This window comes from Lycorma delicatula, chromosome 1 (assembly GCF_047948215.1).
Source record: "Lycorma delicatula isolate Av1 chromosome 1, ASM4794821v1, whole genome shotgun sequence".
NCBI lineage: Eukaryota > Metazoa > Arthropoda > Insecta > Hemiptera > Fulgoridae > Lycorma > Lycorma delicatula.
Window position 1 is genome coordinate 197,884,041 of NC_134455.1, and position 17,337 is coordinate 197,901,377.

General features: G+C 29.0%; 1 protein-coding gene across 2 annotated transcripts in view; it reads left to right on the forward strand.

Annotated features, from left to right (window-relative positions):
• Positions 1–17,337, forward strand: part of uif (sushi, von Willebrand factor type A, EGF and pentraxin domain-containing protein uif) — a 382,421-nt gene that overhangs the window by 160,025 nt on the left and 205,059 nt on the right. For both annotated transcript variants that reach the window (XR_012756945.1, XM_075370063.1), the window contains exon 4: positions 13,091–13,172. Coding sequence is in view for 1 of the 2 variants with exons in the window: in XM_075370063.1 (XP_075226178.1) it covers positions 13,091–13,172 (82 nt within the window). In the remaining variant the exon portion in view is untranslated. The remainder of the gene's footprint in view (positions 1–13,090; positions 13,173–17,337) is intronic.

The window sequence follows — 17,337 nt, forward strand, 5'->3', positions numbered from 1 at the left end:
AAAAGGTTTCCGTTCTAAATATTTTGGCGTGTAATATGACTACCTAAATATAGTTTGTCAGTAGTCATACATCCATACTAAATATACGCGAACTGGAGCCAAGTTTTTACTTTTTACACTCCGGGCATTAACATACCCGTTATTAAAAAAGTGTGTTTATGATGGTCTGAATTTACGATCCGAATAAATAATTACTTTTTAAGTCTTGAACGAAATCCCGTACGTTTCTTTCTTTGTACGTTAACATATTCAGTTTCGTTTTTCACTTACGAGATATTTTAATTTTTTAGCGCCATTTTAAATAGAAATAAACAATAACTGTTGTAACACTTTAATCCTTTTTATTTTTCTAACGAGAAAAGTTATTATCCCATAAATGTGTATTATACATTTCTGTACCTTTGCCAAAATTTAGTTATTAAAAAAGTATATTATTTTAAAAGTACGAAAATGTAAACTTGGAACAGTTTGCAGAAATATTGAACTAAATTAACTATACGTTTTATAATAATACCTACTGATATATATTTTAATTGCTGTAAATAAATTAAAAATGTATTTTTTATTAATTTTCTTAATACAAAATATTTTAAATTGTAGGTTTTTAAAATAATAAAGTAACTTCCAGGTTATTTAATAAATTAAATGCGGTTAGTTTTCTCGTATTATCTTAATTTTGAGGAAAAGTACAAAACTAACTGCTATAATCTATTCTAATGGGCACACAGACATCTGATAGAGTTTGTGTTCTTATAGGATAAAGCCTAATTCTCAGTAACTGAGTACATTTGTGTCAGTAATAGTAATCGGAAAACCTGACTTAGGTAGGTTATTTTCGGTCGATTAATGTCTATTATAATTACGAAGTCGCTTAACAACCTTTATCTATTTTTTTTCAAATAAATTTTGATTATGATGTCATCTAAGGGATTAATTCTAGACCAAATTGTTTAACGCATATATTTTTTTCATCCGCTATCCGATTAAAATTGAATTTGCATTTCAACAAATAATCTGTTGCAGTTGTCACACCGGATCTAGCGAATTAAACAAAAATTTCATTAAACAGCGATTTCTTTTAAAATTTATACCGTATTAAAATTTTAACCATTATTCATGTACCATTTGAGAATTCGTGGTTTTATTGCTCAATATATTTAGGAAATTTACTGATAAAGAATTATGATGGCGTATACCTTAGAATCTTTACGAATTTTAGTATTTTAAAGACGTATAACGGCAACACGGATTGATAAATAATGAAAAATGACAAATGTTCGACAAACGTTAGTGCGTCACCGTACCTTTATATTATGAAATACGATTGTGAGAAGAAGAAAGGTTACGTAAGACAACAACGCATTGGATGTCTTCTTAAAATAATTAATTTTTAAAAGCGATGGGTTGCCTGAAAAATAGTATTAAGTCTTGTAAAAACGAAAAAGCTGGGTTACTTTCAGAGATTTTTAAATTCAATATTTGTATATATATATATATATACAGTGATTCCAGATAGTACGACAATCTCTCGGGAGATGATTCTATAGCTAAAAATAAGAAAAAAAGTTAGTATAAACGTAGGCCAGAAAACGGACGTTAGCGAGTTAGGTTTGGGAAACATTTAGCCCTGTTTTCTGCTCCCTCTGTGAAATTAAACCGTTCTAAAATTCTTGTGGTACAGATCAAGGGATAAATTTTGCGTTGCCTTTTGGCTTTTGATCTAAGAAATTGACAAAAGTGGTCGCAGACCTCTATCTCACTTAGGTTTTAAGAGAAATGAGATAAAAAAGGAATACATTTTATCAGGAAATACACTTTTTTTGGTCTGGAAAAAATAATTTTGTTAATTTACCAGTAAACAAATAAAAATTTCTAATTAACTTTGTAGAGGATTTAATTTTGATAAATTTTATGTAAATAACGCCTATTAAAATTAAACACAAGTTCGAGAAATTCAACTTTAATAAAATACAAAACACACAAACTAGATCGGAAAAGTGATACGATCTTAAACAGAACAATGTTTGGACAATAATATAAATGAGAACTAATAGAAAACTTATCAATAACAGAAAAAAATGAATAGAGAATAGATTTCAAAAATAAAAAATCACATACTTTTTGGTTTTCTTTTCTTTTAGATCTTTTTATATTGATCTTTTAAAATAGGTTAATCTGAGATTTAGTTAATCTTGGATTAGAAAAGTTGTATTGTGTATAAGAATAACATTCTATTGTTCTAAAAACATTTGGTTTTAGTCAAAATATTATAAAGACGATTTTTTTGTTAAATAAATTATTAAATAATAAGGCCCCTCTCAAGAATACAGTAGTAACTCATTAAAAACGTTTTTGGTCTACTATCTCATGACATTGAAGATTGTAATAATATATTAAGCCCTTGTATTGTTAAAAATGGTAATTATGGGAAATTGATGTTTAAATTGCATTTATTTTACGATATTTTTTTATTTTTTACACTAAAGATGCTAGTTAAAGAAGAATTCTAAAACTTTACTCGTAAAAGAACCGTAATATAGCAGCCCAAATAAATTAAATGGTTGTGTTCGTTTATCGTAAAAACAGTTTTGTTAAAAAATAGAAATTGAAAAACATATTATAATATATCTATTACAATATTACCTATTAAATTAAAATAAAATTTTGAAAAACCTTACATATGACAAATCTTCACAGTAAAAACTAAAGCTAAGCTTAGTTTAGTTGGCTCTTAAATTTTTAGCAAATATGTGTTACATAAAGAGTTGTACTTATAAGACTATAACGTATAAACGTAGAACTATAATTTGGATTTTTAAATATATAAGAGTTATTCCTTCTTATTTTTTTAACCGACGAGAGAATTCTATTTCCTACTGTTTGATTTGTTAGTACGAGTATGTTAGTTTACTTGTAAGTGGAAATACTCGATACAATATATTTTATTCTACAGAAAGGGGGATTAATTCGTTACTTTATTTATTTGTCCCTGTTCTTCTTATAGATGTGATACATGTAAAGAATCTGAGGTACAAGCAGTACTAGTAGGAGTTGCACTCTCAAAGAAATAATGTTGATTATTCATTCAATTTCTGCGGCACTTGTCGGGTCGAATGTCAAGTGCATTTTGATGGAGTCATAATATGTGTATTCGGCTCTGTGAAGACGGAAATGAACAGCTAGTTCAATCCTCAAATGTGCTGTAAATTTTGTAGTATTTTATACATTTCTTAATGTTTATTACATATTATACATTCCGTAAAGTTCGATGGTACAAGATAAATGATTTAAAGCCTGAATATTTATATTAGTATTTTTTTTTCATAGATGTTAAGCTCTGTAGAAGTCAAGTTGTAAATAGTATAACGTTTTCTCATTTTAATAAAAGCAGAGCTTTAATGAAAACAGAAAAATTATTTTTATTTACTAGTAGAAAACGTTTATCTGGGAAAACAGGATGTTTACTGAAACTAGCCTGGATGTTACAAGTTTCTACATTTCTCACCGGAAAAAATGGAGTACTCTTCTGTAGAAAATTACCCGTAACTGATAACAGATTATATCTAGCAGATATCGACTGTATTAAATAAACCTGTACACAATTCAGAGCGGAGTGACTACGCGCCTTATGATTAGAAAAGCCGTGATTGTGGTAGTACAAATCTGAATAAGATCATACAGAATGGTTATTATACCTATTAAACCGTATGGGCTCTACATTTGCGTAGAAGGTTTGAATTTACGTAGTTTACGCTTAAAGAAACATCTAAGTTTTGAATAATCACAGTGTTATAATAATTATAGATCTAATAACACAGAATCGACCATCCTACATAATAATAATAATAATAATAATATATGAATGTGTATATATATATAAATTGTTCTACCTTATGAAACCTAAAGTATATAAAAAAAAACAACACAGCACATTCATGCTTGTATTAACAGCATATTACTCATTTTTTATTTGTAAGTAAAAGTTATACCAGCAGAAAAGAATTTATGTTCTTATTTTTATTTTTTGTTTTCATTGAAGTTGCTCTATAAAGAGAATTCATTACTTTGGTTATATAGCTGTTTAAATATCCTGATAATTTAAAACAAATGATTAAATTACTTGAGAGTGCATTTACGATATCCATAAATAACAGCGGCAGAGTAAAACTTGTTATACTAATTTTTTTTGTAAGAATTTACACTCATAGTTTTTCTGACTCATATTTGTTCATAATTTTGTCATTTGTAACTCGCGTGTATTTTATTAATTTTTTCAATCCCAAAAGTGAAAGTTACGAAAAACTTTAAGATAAAAAAAAAATTGAAAAAACTATGATTTCGTTCTAAATATTAAACAAAGAAAATTCACACGATCTTTAAACCTCGATAATGAGAGTATCAGCCCTTCATTTCCCTGTTTAAATAAGCGAAATCCCATTAATAGCGCATATAGTTCTTGTCAATATTTATGTAATCTTTTTATAGAAGATATAATTACAAAGGAATTATCGTATTTGTAAGAAATGAACAGTAATTTCCTGTGATTATTGTTTCCGCAATAATTAATTTACTCTCATTTAACTCGGTTCAAGACATATAAAACGAGTAGAACATTGAGCTAATAATTGAGAAGGAAAATTAACAGTATCAGTTCTATAGTTACGCAAAACTATAGAGAAAAATCGTATTAATACCGAATCCTTAGAAGCCTTAGACCTTAGAAGTTATAGAACGAGGAAGTGTACTTTCTGATACAATAGCGGTTTTGTCACATTTTAAAATAGCAGCACTTTAAAAGCATCTCATAGTCTACTTTTACTCAGACTTCGTTATTGTTACTGATATTCGAACGACATGTTTAAACCATTACGTGATACAGATACCAATTTATTTACGATTTCAGTAACATAGTTTTTTTTAGTTAATCACTGCGTATACATGCAAACCCTTAACTTTTTTTAAAAATATGTCATAAAACTAACAATTCTATTTAGACTTTAAAAAATATATAGTACTAAAAGACATTTTAGTACTTACAGCAAATCGTTAAGAATAAATAATGTCGTATTACAGATATGGATACAGTTAGTATTTCTCGTGCATATTTATTCAAAGGAGTAATAGAAATAATACAATTTTGTTGAAGAAACAGATCATATATATATATATATATATATATATATATATATATGTATTATGTATTTATGCCTGTATATATATCCAGGTGTTCCTCCAGGTGCCAGGTCTTATTTACAACCCGGAAGAGGACACAGTTAAGATTTCAAATAATATTTCATTCGAAAATTATTTCAAATACTTTCATCTTTTTCACCAGAAATCTTTTACTAAAATTCATCTTTGTGAATAAATCACCAAAACTGTCATTAAGATGAAGAAAAATCCGTTAATTCAAAAATATTATATGAATAGCGTTTATAATTCAATAGTTAATTTGTTTTATTGCTTCACATTTTTTTCTAAAATTCACCCTCAAAGTATAAACCGTAAATAAGAGTTTTGCAAATAGAAGATTAGAATCCTGGTCCTGTTCTAAATTAAATAAAACTTCCGAGAAAAGGTGCTTCAAATTTTATTTCAGGGTGTTATAAGGTTGTGCTAAAACTCACCTTGCATGTTATAAAGTAAAATTAAATTAAAATATTTTATAAGAGAAAAGTTCTCTTTTTTCTTCTGCGATTGAAGTCAAAATCCAGAAATCGATTTTCCTTCAAGAGAGGGCAGCGTATTGGAGTAAGTTCATTCTTGAAATTTGGTTAAACTGCCGTTCATCTTTCATCCTTGATTAAGGTGCGTACAAGCAGAAAAACACAGACGCTAATCGAGATATCGGTTACTGATTAAAGTAAATAAAACCGTTGACGTAAGAACCTTTTTTCTCTTTTATGAGAAACGCAAAATAAACGTGAAAATAAAATGCAATTACGAAAAATTATCACTCTAAACTAAAATTCATCTTCACGAAAAATTATATCACTCGCCTTCTTGCGAAAATTTTGATGGAATAAAAATTTATATTAAATCGCTGATATTTTGAGAACAATATACGAAGAACATTTTCTAAGATTGATCCGGCGTTATCGGTTTCGAATCTTTAAGTTCTATATACACTTATTTTTTGTATACTATAAAGCACCATATATGACACTAATACACGATCCGTTTATGTTTCATCAACCCGTATCGATATTTAAATGAATATGCCATTTCGGTATTTAACCGAAATGATATATTTTGTAGATGATACGAACCGCATTAACGATCAGTATCTTTTCTCGCGACAAGATGACAACCTACATGTACAAAACAAATGAGAGTGAGAAACAAACGCTTTTATTTATTAAATTAATGTAAGCTAAGATTTCATCTTTTATTTGCACGAGTTTTACGATAACGTAGTTCTATTAATGAAAAATATAACTGGATGAAACTAAGTTGTAATTAAAAACAATAGTACTAAAGTATTATAATAATAAGGTTTTTTTAATTAGAGAAATTACTGACCGACTTTTTATAAGAAGATTAAAAAAAAAAAATTGTTAGCTAACATTCCGACAAACGTGAGGCAAAATACAACTTTCCTTATAATATTTAATATACTTAAATATTACCGGATTAAATGATACCGGATTTAGTAAAGTTTGTTTTATTTCCACGAGCTTAAAATTATTTAACTCTCTTATGCCATTTATTTTTTTATTTGCGCTTATATTTTTAATTTCACGGTGTACTTTCATTAATTACAGTAAAATAGATTAGATCTGTATATAATAGAAAATCTAACGTACAAAAGTAGCGTTGCGTAGCACGTTATTTATGAGATTAAACTAGATCATAATAGCAGGTTATTATACATGGAAAACAAAACGGAATCGAGGTCTCTAAAGAACAGGAAGCTTTATACATTCCCCACCGATAACATCCCCGAGGGCTGCGCTGCTAAGAGTTGCGTCATTGTTTCTGACCGATCCGGCACTTGTCCGCCACTCAGCTAGACGCACAGAATTCTTGAAGAGAAAGTGCGCGACGACTCTGACCTTTTCCCATGGCCCGATAGAGGGGAGAGCGATTCATAACCGAAAGAAATTGTTCTTCGTCATCCATGACATCACAGAAAATCACATATTTCGTGCCTAATGTATTAATAAAAATGACTGATATCCTCTGAAAATTACAAGCGTAAGTTTATTTTAATATCACCGGAAAAATGATTACTTACAGCAAATAAGTTTCTTGTTTATGTATGCGATTTAAAAAAAAAAAGAATTAAAAATATACTTCAACATTGCGTTTCAGAATAAACCCGAAACAATAAAATACGTAAGTGAAAAATAATTTTTAAGTAGATTTCTCTGTCCGTTTTAGAACTAGATATAGGTTTCGTCGTATTCTTTTTTATTTTCTAAGTAATTCCTATATTCCATTAGTATAACATACTAAATTTATTTTTAAATAATACGGGATGGAGAATTATTTACGAGGTAATTTAGGTCTGTGTAATTGTAATTTATTTGTGCAGTAAGCTACGTATACAGGATTGTATAACAAATTATCTTTCAATAAAATAACTCCCTACCCGTGAAGTAATAAAGTGGTTGTTCCCGTAATCTGATTTGTAATAGGGGAAAAGTTAATAGTAATTTTTTACTCGGCAAGTATGACAACATACAATACGAGTAAATACACTGTCTGCTATTTACTTTTCAATTAGAATTATAATTGGAAAGTTTTGTTATTGGAATTGTAAGAATGGAAATTTAATGTTACCGCCGAATGCATGGATATAGTTAATTCTATTTAAACATTTACGACCTACACACACTAATCTTATAATAAAATATGACATAAAATACATATGACTTTTTTTTAAATTTAGACAATCGTATTTAAAATTAAAGCATTCTTTTAACACTCGATCTAGTTAACGTTACATCAGGTGAATATAAAAGAGAATTCTAATACAACATAATGCGGGTTAGTCCGTTACTTAAAACGTTATCGCTATTGTTATTACTAGGCATTTCTATTATTCATAATGTATGCCACATTAACCTAATCCCATTTAGAATGTATTTCTATTGTCACACATTAATAAATGTAATCGATAATAATAATTCTCATTACAAATGTTATGCGCAAACAGTTACTGAATTAAAGCGTTTCACCTGCTTCATTCAATTACCAAACGAAAAGCGTTGATTGAAGGAAATTAATTTAAAAACGAAAAAACTCAATTTTCGAAAAACTCAATTATGATCTTTCATCATATGTTACACAAACATACAATGTAAACACAGAGTATTAACTGATCTTGTAATGAAGAAGTTAAGAAAGCAGAAAATTATAAATGTATTAAATTGACACATCTATTAAAACAATCTGTTTCTTACAAATTAAGGTAATCTAAAAAGAATAACCCGTACACGGGAAAAATTAAAATATTTCATCTTTAAAAAAAAGTTAGCCTACCATATAGGTATAGTCGAAATTCCAAAAATAATTTTTTAGAATAAAATCAAGTCAATGTTAATGGAATTTTTCATTTATTAGAATAAAAACCACACCGATTTACTATATAATGGTTTTAATCATGTTATGTTAACGTGATATAGAAGTATCGGGTAGAGTAATCATTCGACCTAAAGTATATGTGTACGGCAGTAAAACTATGAAGTACAACTAATAAGAGGGTAAAAGCTATCCAGTAGTACGGGGAAATCTATAATTAGGATTATAGAGAAAATTTAGAACTATGGAAAAATATAATTGATAATGTCAGTCGGTAGCTACAATATTAGTAATGACAGGCCAAAAGAATAGAATTTCTCTGTCTTTTTAAAAATCATTTCATTTATAAATTATATAATTAAAGTATTGTAGTATTTTTTTACAACACAAATTATTTAACTAGGCACATTAACTGCAGTTTGTACTGTATTATTATCATCACTAATGCACAGTTATCATCGGGTGCCGGGTCACCCAGTTAGTTTACGACGTAAACTTCTATTATCCTAGTAAACGGAGCCTAAAAGCTATCCAAAGTTTCACAAATATTACACGCCTACCATCTAGGTATAATCAAAATTTCAAAAATAAATTTTTAGAATTAAATCAGTTCAGACACTTTTATCTATTTATTTTCTGTAATGGTAAAATACGTATTTATTTTACCATATCTTACTGTATTACATAAAACTTCTATCTGTACTTTTAAATATTTCTTGATTTCTAATCCAGTCTTGGAATTGTCTACCCTACACATTCAGCATTTTCGTTTAATTTTTAGAGAGGTAGACGGAAGTATTTTTATCGATGTTTTATTTAAACATTATTGTTATCCTTTTCTTTTTCTTTTCACAGTTTATAATCGTGATAGTTGAAGTAAAATTAATTGCGTTATTTAACATTGAATACATTTTTCAATTTACTTTTTTTTATTAAAGATCGCAATATGAATCTTCTTTAGTTTCATTTCATTTTGTTCTTTTTTGTCGATTCAGTCTTCTAGAGCAAGTATGATGGAAGTTTTTTCTAACTTAAAGACGTGTTACATGCGTTTATTTTTTTATTTAACTTTTTTAATTTTAAGTTTCTGTAGTTTTATTTAATAACATTTCAAAGAAATATTTTAATTGTGTTTGTAAGAGAACTATTTTATCCGCTCCAATTTATTAGGTTTACTTTTCTTATTATTTTTTATTGTTTACTGTTGAGACTGTTGTTTATTGTTTACTGTACATCCTTAAATTGCAGATTGCTTTAGGTCTTACTGAATTTAATGTAGTGTTTGATAAAAGAAGCTGGAAACAGATACGGCTGGAATTTGCATACAGACTAAACTTTAGTATTTCGTTAAATTTAACAGCTTTTATTGGTAGGAAAACCTCCTTTGGTTGTTTTGTCTTGCCGTAAAAATCCAGACTCTTGCTGAGAATCTAACCTAGAACTTTCAGCTTAGCAATCGGTGATACTATAGTAGTGCGTTTGTTTTAAGTAAGAATTCGTGATAGCGATGAAAATGATAAAAAATACAATTTGTCATATTTAATAGAAATTTGAAATATGAATAATTGCAATATTTCTGTTCTGAAAATAATATTGACCTATTTCCTTTATTAATGTGCTTTCTGCGTCTTGAGGTCTTAATGTAAAAAGAGTTCACAAGGTTTAGATGTGATTATGCTCTGTTAAATCATTTTTATTATTATTATTTCCAGTCGTTTACTTATGGCTTAGATTATATTGGATTAGAAATAATAAATAAATAAAAACAATAACAAACTTAAACCACAAGAACGAACAGTAGTAATTTAGCATTAAGTTACTAGTAAATGGGAATATGAATATCTATAGGAAAAACTATGGTCCGATTTAATTGTTAATGTATTACGTATAACACGTCGACTGACTCTAATTAACCCTCAAAATTGGATACGAACAAAAATAAAATAAAGAAATTACAACTAATAAATAAAAAATAAAGGATAGCAAGAGTATTTTAGGATGGATAATTATAATTTAACAGGGATAGTAAGGTTTATTTTTTTAGAAAAATATAATCTTACATTTTATACCTAAATACTGATTTTTAAAGACTGTTCTTATCGACTTCCAAAAATTTGAATTTTTCTCAAAAGGAATTTTCAGATGTCAAAGTAGTGATAAATTCCTTTGGAATATCAAAGGAATTCCAAATTGTAGGATTTTTGTTCCAGTACATCCAAATCTAAGAGTAAAAGGTCCTCTGGATGTTTGCTTCACGATAGTAAATATATAAGCTGATGGATTTAATCGTTCACAAAAATGTTTATCTGATTAATCTATTTAAAAAAGTGTTTTACTGTTTAGAGAACTATCAATCAATCAATAGATTTAGAAGAAAATTTCCAATGATTTTTTTTGTTAAAAAGTCATTCGACGTGAGCCGTCACTATTTTTTTTCTTTTTTTGATAATGGCTTTTATTCGTAGAATTAAATGTAATAATAATTGAAAATGTAGTTATTTTTTCTAAACATGCATTATTTAAAATCTGATGGAGATTTATCTTAAAATAAACATCGCAAATTCTTACATTTTTTAATATCATAATATTTTACAGATTCAGGTGTGGTAAATTAATAATTACGGAACAAGATACGAAAAAATGGTTAAATGATAATAATGAAATCCATTTGTGATCAAATTGAAGTTCAAGGGCCGTCGATTTTCTTATTATTCTCTGTTTTAACAATTATTTAAACGAGTATTCTTTCTATAAATAAAATATATGAGATATATACCCATTCATTTATTACGCCTGTTAATTACTTTTTCCATATAATTTGTTTATTTACAATCGGTTCCGAGTAAGGAACCACAAGTAAAACGTATTAAAAAAAGCACATGACAAGGGGTTTCCTACGAACACTCAATAAAACCTAGGTATACATAAGGTTAAAAATGAAGTACATACATATATATAAAGTTCAAATATATAAACACTCTAGCACTGAATAAAACAATGTAGGTACAAGAGTTCACAAAGTTCTAATGCAAAACAAACAAAAGAATTTATAACATCATTAAACAATAGCCAAAGACAAAAAGCTCATGGAGATAAATCGAAAGAGGCTAGGCTTTTCATCAAAGCATAGAAAGATGTTCATTCATCACATATATGTTAGTGAAGCAGCTTAAAAGTCACTTAGATTCCCCCAAATCCATGACATATAACCGTTTCAGACGCTGGACATTCTTGTTGTCTAGGAGATTTTTCCCGTAGAAGGAAGAATAAGCTCTGCCAGACACCGTCTGCCCGCGCAAGACTGTAGTGTCGGGGTTTCATCGACTAAAAAATCTCCCCCTTAAACAGCAGACCGGATACCCGCCTTTCAGCGTAACTCATGGCCTGTCGTTTCATCTGTGGGCTTCTTTTTTTGTGTTCCCTTGTGTTGTCGTCCTCCTTTTGCCGTTCCCTTCTCTCCTTTCGGACCTTCTAAAGATGGGTGAGGGAGTCTCAGGCACCTCATCGGCAGCGGCGACCCCGAGGTGCCCCCTACTACCTCCCCGCTCAAGCAATCCCTTCCCTATCCACTCGTATTGACCCGGTGCTGCGCGCAGACTATCCCTCCGCGCCTATCTACTATTATAAGCCTCTGACGACTTACAGCGGATAATGCTACCCATCGTACTGGAGATGGAATTCCAAGTCCTCTCATCTTGTAGCATCTTCTGGACAACATTATCAGGTGTTAAAGGGCCGAAATGACTGTAAGTATTTCTCTAAGCCTCCCATCTGTAAAAGCGGAATAACACGTGCTCTGCATAGTCAGACTCACCGTAGTATGAGCACGATATGTCATCCGCTCTTCTTGGATTAAATAAATACTGTCGGAAATAGTCGGAGCCAAATAATTATTAGATGTTAAACAATAGCCACAGCAGTATAATTTATCAACAACAAATAATTACATTAAGTCTGTCGTCACTACTTATCAGTCTAAGCTATACTAGTCAATAAACAAATTATTGACTAATCGCTAATTATAACATGTATCTTTAAGATAACATACCTGGCACGTATCTGGCCGCAATAACATAACTCAGTACCAATAAGTTTTCATTGCTGCTGAGGATTTGTAAACTGATAACGAGGGCGTAGACTGTAACATAGTTTCTGGAATGATAATTCCCGATATGTAACACATCCGCGTGCATAAACACATTTACACTGTGAGTCATATCGTCCCCCTAAGATGCAGAAGTAAAAATGTCAGTATCATACAAAAATTTTATACGTCGTTGAAATGAAGTAATTTTTTTCCTTTTCAATAATTTATTTTATTTTGTCTTTTAACAAAACACATGAGTTAGTTCAGTGCAAATAATTATATCAGAGTTAGCAAAGTAAGATGCGGCCTTATCGATTAAAACTACTTCTTAGAAGTTTACATTCTGTAGTTAATAGTTGTGTTATTACAAATGGAATTTAATGTAAAGCAAATTATCAATACTAGGCAATATTGTATTTACTTATATTCCATTTCGCTATTTAAATGACATCTTAAAACGGTTTTTTTATTTTTCAGGATGGGAGCTGAGAGGATTACATTGTTATAAATTCTTTAGTATAAGACATTCGTGGGAAAATGCAGCTCAACTATGTAACAGGTAATGATAATTTTAAAAACGAATACAATATTTTTTGTAATGAAGGTTTATTTTTATTTGAAACTTAATAAGAGTTTAATGGAAAGTGTTTGATTTGTTAGATTTACAAAAACCATGAAATCATGCTTCGTAGATCTCTGGAGACTTGGTGAAAATTAAAACTTCTATAAAGAAAGGTTTTCTACTGGAGATATCTCTTACTTAAATGTCGAAGTAATTTAAATGTAATTAAATCGTCTTATTTTAACTCGTGAAAACATATTAAATTATTTGGAGTTTATTAAATTACGATGAAAGTTATCAGTTAAGTAAAGAAGAAAGAAATCGATTCTGCCAAGTGTTGGAGCCACGAAGGTGCTTAGGGAGCGAAAGTATGCACAAAACTTGAACTTCCCGAAACTCTTTTGTATATAAAATAAAACCGATATAAATTGAATAATTTTTATAATCATTTCTATCGTCCACGTAATTTTTGAACGACAGCAATGAAGGTTTTATTTGTTTTTTATCGTCCTTTAATTTAGCTGCCTTACTGCAAAATTAAATAAAATTAAAGCGTCTGTGTGTCTCGGAACTAAATTATTTGAAAAAAAAAAACATTAGCAACGGTAATTAAATTTTTTTACTCTCATTTCATTCAGAAGTCTTCCAACTAAGATCAGGCAGACGTTCCACGATCGGTTCACCAACCGGGAAAGAACATTGCACTTTTGCAATTTCATCGTCATGCTGGATCTACGATGAGTTGTATCCGTGATAAAACAGTATAATCGTTTTAGTTACACCGTACGATCTTTTTCTTTTTATTGCAATAAAGTACCTTGAGTGGTTTCATAGAAAAAGTTAAAATTAAAATCCTACGCAAAAAATGAGTTAAAAAAATTTAGTAAATAGTTCATTAAATGTACAGTAATCGTAATCCTCGTTTGAAAGACAAACCCTTTTTGTGCTGCTGGAATCTATTTCCAAACCTTAAAATAATGCATGTTTAAAATAAATATTTTCTTATTTTTATTAAAGGGGGTCCAGATTCTTTGGATCAACTCGGGGACTATTCCTACTTAGTGGCTTCACAATGAGCCTAAAGGCTGAACGGCCATTCAATTTATAGGGTAATAACGGGGCCTCCTAATATCTCAAAGTATTAAAAAAGAAATAATAAATAAATAAAAAGTAAAAGAACCGTTTTGGAAATTTGAAATAAATGGATTTGAGTTGTTTGTGCAGATCGTAAGATTTAATGACTGGAAATATTCCGAGATGTACGCATTTTACTGTAGCTTTTTTGAATCTGATTCGACCGCTTTAGTTCATTATTATTTATATATAGATTTTACTTTTGTAATATTTAAAAAAGATTAATCATGATAAAGTCAATTAAAAAGATCTGAAAATTAAAATTTAGTTGAATTTAAAAAACAAATTTGCTGGAATTCTTCCCACTATCATAATTATTGATAAAATCCAGAACCATCATTCGATATATCCTTTCTCGATACGAACAAATACTTAAGTTATGAATTAAAAATAATTATTATGGTCTAAGGGATAATATAAAAATTCAGATTTAAGTAATTTCTTACCTTATGAAATGTAACTAGCAACGCTCCACACCTGTAAAATTCAGCAACTGACATAATTTTAATTGCCTCGCACCAAGCTATCTCATGAAATATCTGTTTATTTGGCCTATTCGTGAAATAAACTGTCTTAGGTTTTCCGATTTTTTTATAATTTGTTAGTAACATGGATTCATGCATGTTAATCTACGTTTTTATCGATCAAATTAAAAGAGATCTAAACATATCTCTTTTAATTTTTGTTATTGTATAAATATGGAACAACATGTTTAAAAAAATAATTATCATACTACGATTATCATTATTATTTCCTGATTTAATTAAACTACACGAATTTAATTTTAAATTTAAATCTGCTTGAATAAGGTCTAAAAAATTGGGTTTAAACCTCACAATAGATTCGTTCTACCTACAGTAGGATCAATAATACAGAAAGTTGTAATATGCAAAGTTATTATTAAAATAATAATCCTTTGTACATTATTCGCAGAATATACTATATTTTGTATAATAATACAAAGTTTTTTGTAATTATTTTTAATATTTTTCTAACTCTAATAAATCTAGTTTTATTAAATCAAATTAATATGACACAAATTCAATTTGACTCAATATTAACTAAAACACTTGTCATAAAATACTACTAGATCGAGTACCGCTGGACCTTGCCATTTAGTAAAACTATTATTACCACAATAACTAAAACCAATGTAACAATGTCTTCGATTTATATTTTTCTTTATTAATTTGCTATTAAATATATTATTTAATTATTACCTAAATAAAATATCTTCCCGATACCTACCTCCAAAATATTGTTCTTCCAAACTAATCTCAAATGTGTAATTGTAACAGTGATACAGAATTTCTTTTAAAATCACATATATTTTAAGTTTGCGACTATTGTTTTTCTTTGATGCAACAATGAAGCGGTGTCAGACTTACAGCTACCAGGAGACCCCGTGGAGTCCTTGAAGTGCAAGGTTACTCTAAGGTTCAAGGTAACAGGACGTGCAGTTACAATAAAATAAGAGTAACATTTGTAATTACTATTTAATAACTAATTACACATATATTTGTATAATTAAATAATTTGTGTAATTTCAAGTACAATATATTTTTAAGATAGTTATACATTTTCATTATCTTGGAATACTTCAGCTTAATAGTAAGTAAAACCTATTTTTTCAGTCGACATCGAAATAATAATTTTGATGTTTAGCAAATTTTTTATTTATGTCTCAAATGATAGATATAAAACTAAATGTAATACTTTTTGTTTTATTTTTACTGAACGAATCAATATCCAATCATTATTCATTTGAAATTGAATTAGATCGATAAAACAGAATACGGCGATCTAATCATCCAAAAATATATTATATATATCTGATCATTATATGTCTGGTTTTTCTTATATCATATGATTGATACCATTAGATTATCTCTTATTTAAAAAATTAATTAACAGATTTCGTTTTTCCGGAACTAAATCAGATAAATCTATTTAAAAATAATCAATTTATAAACGATCCACTTTCTAAATACAGTTAACGTACTTCTACGTGATTTTTCCGGAACTATGGTACAGTGCCTTTATCAGTGGATGGTTCTGTTCTTAATGATGACTTCTTAAAATTTTTTTTTTTGTAAATAATCATAATTTCCAAGTCCATTAGTGTATATAAATCTTATATTTTATTTATTATTATTTTTTAAGAATAAAGTTTGTTTTTACAATTTTAAAGCGCTTTTTCTTCTGTCTTTTATTAAAAGTACGATATGAATGGATCAAATCAGTGTGAATAATTTTTTTTTTTTTTTTTGTCTTCAGTCATTTGACTGGTTTGATGCAGCTCTCCAAGATTCCCTATCTAGTGCTAGTCGTTTCATTTCAGTATACCCTCTACATCCTACATCCCCAACAATTTGTTTTACATACTCCAAACGTGGCCTGCCTACACAATTTTTCCCTTCTACCTGTCCTTCCAATATTAAAGCGACTATTCCAGGATGCCTTAGTATGTGGCCTATAAGTCTGTCTCTTCTTTTAACTATATTTTTCCAAATGCTTCTTTCTTCATCTATTTGCCGCAATACCTCTTCATTTGTCAATTTATCCACCCATCTGATTTTTAACATTCTCCTATAGCACCACATTTCAAAAGCTTCTAATCTTTTCTTCTCAGATACTCCGATTGTCCAAGTTTCACTTCCATATAAAGCGACACTCCAAACATACACTTTCAAAAATCTTTTCCTGATTTAAATTAATTTTTGATGTAAACAAATTATATTTCTTACTGAAGGCTCGTTTAGCTTGTGCTATTCGGCATTTTATATCGCTCCTGCTTCGTCCATCTTTAGTAATTTTACTTCCCAAATAACAAAATTCTTCTACCTCCATAATCTTTTCTCCTCCTATTTTCACATTCAGCGGTCCATCTTTGTTATTTCTACTACATTTCATTACTTTTGTTTTGTTCTTGTTTATTTTCATGCGATAGTTCTTGCGTAGGACTTCATCTATGCCGTTCATTGTTTCTTCTAAATCCTTTTTACTCTCGGCTAGAATTACTATATCA